Source organism: Eimeria mitis, genomic scaffold (genome assembly GCF_000499745.2).
Source record: "Eimeria mitis Houghton genomic scaffold, Emh_scaff6606, whole genome shotgun sequence".
Lineage (NCBI taxonomy): Eukaryota > Apicomplexa > Conoidasida > Eucoccidiorida > Eimeriidae > Eimeria > Eimeria mitis.
Genome location: NW_013574744.1, coordinates 1447 through 2772, shown reverse-complemented (window position 1 = coordinate 2772; position 1326 = coordinate 1447). Strand labels below are relative to the sequence as shown.

Sequence of the window (1326 nt, the reverse complement as noted above, 5' to 3'; positions counted from 1 at the left end):
TAGGATCTAGCAACCTCACGGGGAAATAAAAACTCTGGTTGAATACCGGGCGAAGCGTGTTCTCTCGCCTCGCCCCCGCGTTGACCATTCCGTCCCATTTCACCTAAAGGTTTGCAATCAGGCAACGCTTAGATGCTTGTTTTTGATTTGTGTTTGACTTGTTTCGACTTAATTTCTGGGGTTGCGAGCAACATTATAGTTGGAGGGAGTATTCCCAGCAAGTCGTTGCATAGGGAAGAACGGGCTGCAATGGCCAGTGGAGTGGAAGCAAAACAAATGGTGCTTCCTAAAATCCGTTGCTCACCTTCACCATTGGGTTAGAACTAAACGAATCTGCATTGGCGACGGGGAGGTTCTCGCACTTAAAAACTCTGTCGCAAACGAAGGTGCATGCACAGGGAGAAATTTGGATGGATTAATGCAGATAGACAAGCGGAGGCGGGCCGAGACAAAACCAGGCGGAGGTAATGAAAGATACAGAGGGGAGGAAGGGAGTAGGAAAGGTATATAGAGACAACGCACACGCGCACACACATACGGAGAGAGTGAGACATAGAATGCCGCGCGAGCCATAGCATATTAAGCCCTGCGGTGAAACGCTGAGCACCGTAGCAAGGAACCGTGGAGACCAAAGCGCTCACCTCACGACAAGATACTGTTCCTTCAAGTTAAGTTGCGTCACGAGGGCAGTGCCTGCGACTGTCTGCATTGGCCGGAAGGGAACGTTCTCGTAACCCAAAACCCCAACGGACCGCACAAAGCATCGGATGTTGCCAATGATTTCTCCCTGTTGAAATTTGCTGGGGTTAGTTGTGAGTTTCTTGACGACTCCTCTGCACGTACATCCATGAACAAGACGTCGTACCCCATATGCACGTGAGAAGTACACCAATACACCAATACCTCGAAGCCTCACCACAGACAGGCGCGCTGTAGGGCTCCGCCAACAGCAACTGAGAACCCTTTTATGTTCCAGAAAAATTCAGGTACATCAGGTCACCAGTAAGGGAGCATCACACGAGTCAGTATTTATAAGCAGGTCTCATAAAAGCACTAGTAATCCACCTGTTCGATTTCGACTGACCTAAAAAGGGGGTACGTCGTAACAGACTTCAGTGACATGATGCACACCCCAAGCTGTAGTGGGGGTCGATACCACTGGCGTTCAAACTGACAGGCCACCTGTTGTCGCACAGATATATATTCTCACCAACCACATGTTATGTTAATTGTGCCTCAAGCGAAAGTGTTGGTTTATCTGGAGATTTGGCAGAAACGCAAGCAGTATTTTATCTACAGCTCCTGTTCGGTCCTACAAACGAACAG

The 1326-nt window shown here is 48.9% G+C and overlaps 1 protein-coding gene across 1 annotated transcript in view; it reads right to left on the bottom strand.

Annotated features, from left to right (window-relative positions):
- Positions 1-286: 286 nt before the first annotated feature.
- The window catches only part of EMH_0088250 (uncharacterized protein), a gene marked incomplete at both ends in the record, with an annotated part of 2297 nt that continues 1257 nt past the window's right edge, over positions 287-1326 (bottom strand). Inside the window, 2 exons of the mRNA XM_013501277.1 lie at positions 287-371; positions 642-833. Coding sequence (XP_013356731.1) covers positions 287-371; positions 642-833 — 277 coding nt within the window. The remainder of the gene's footprint in view (positions 372-641; positions 834-1326) is intronic.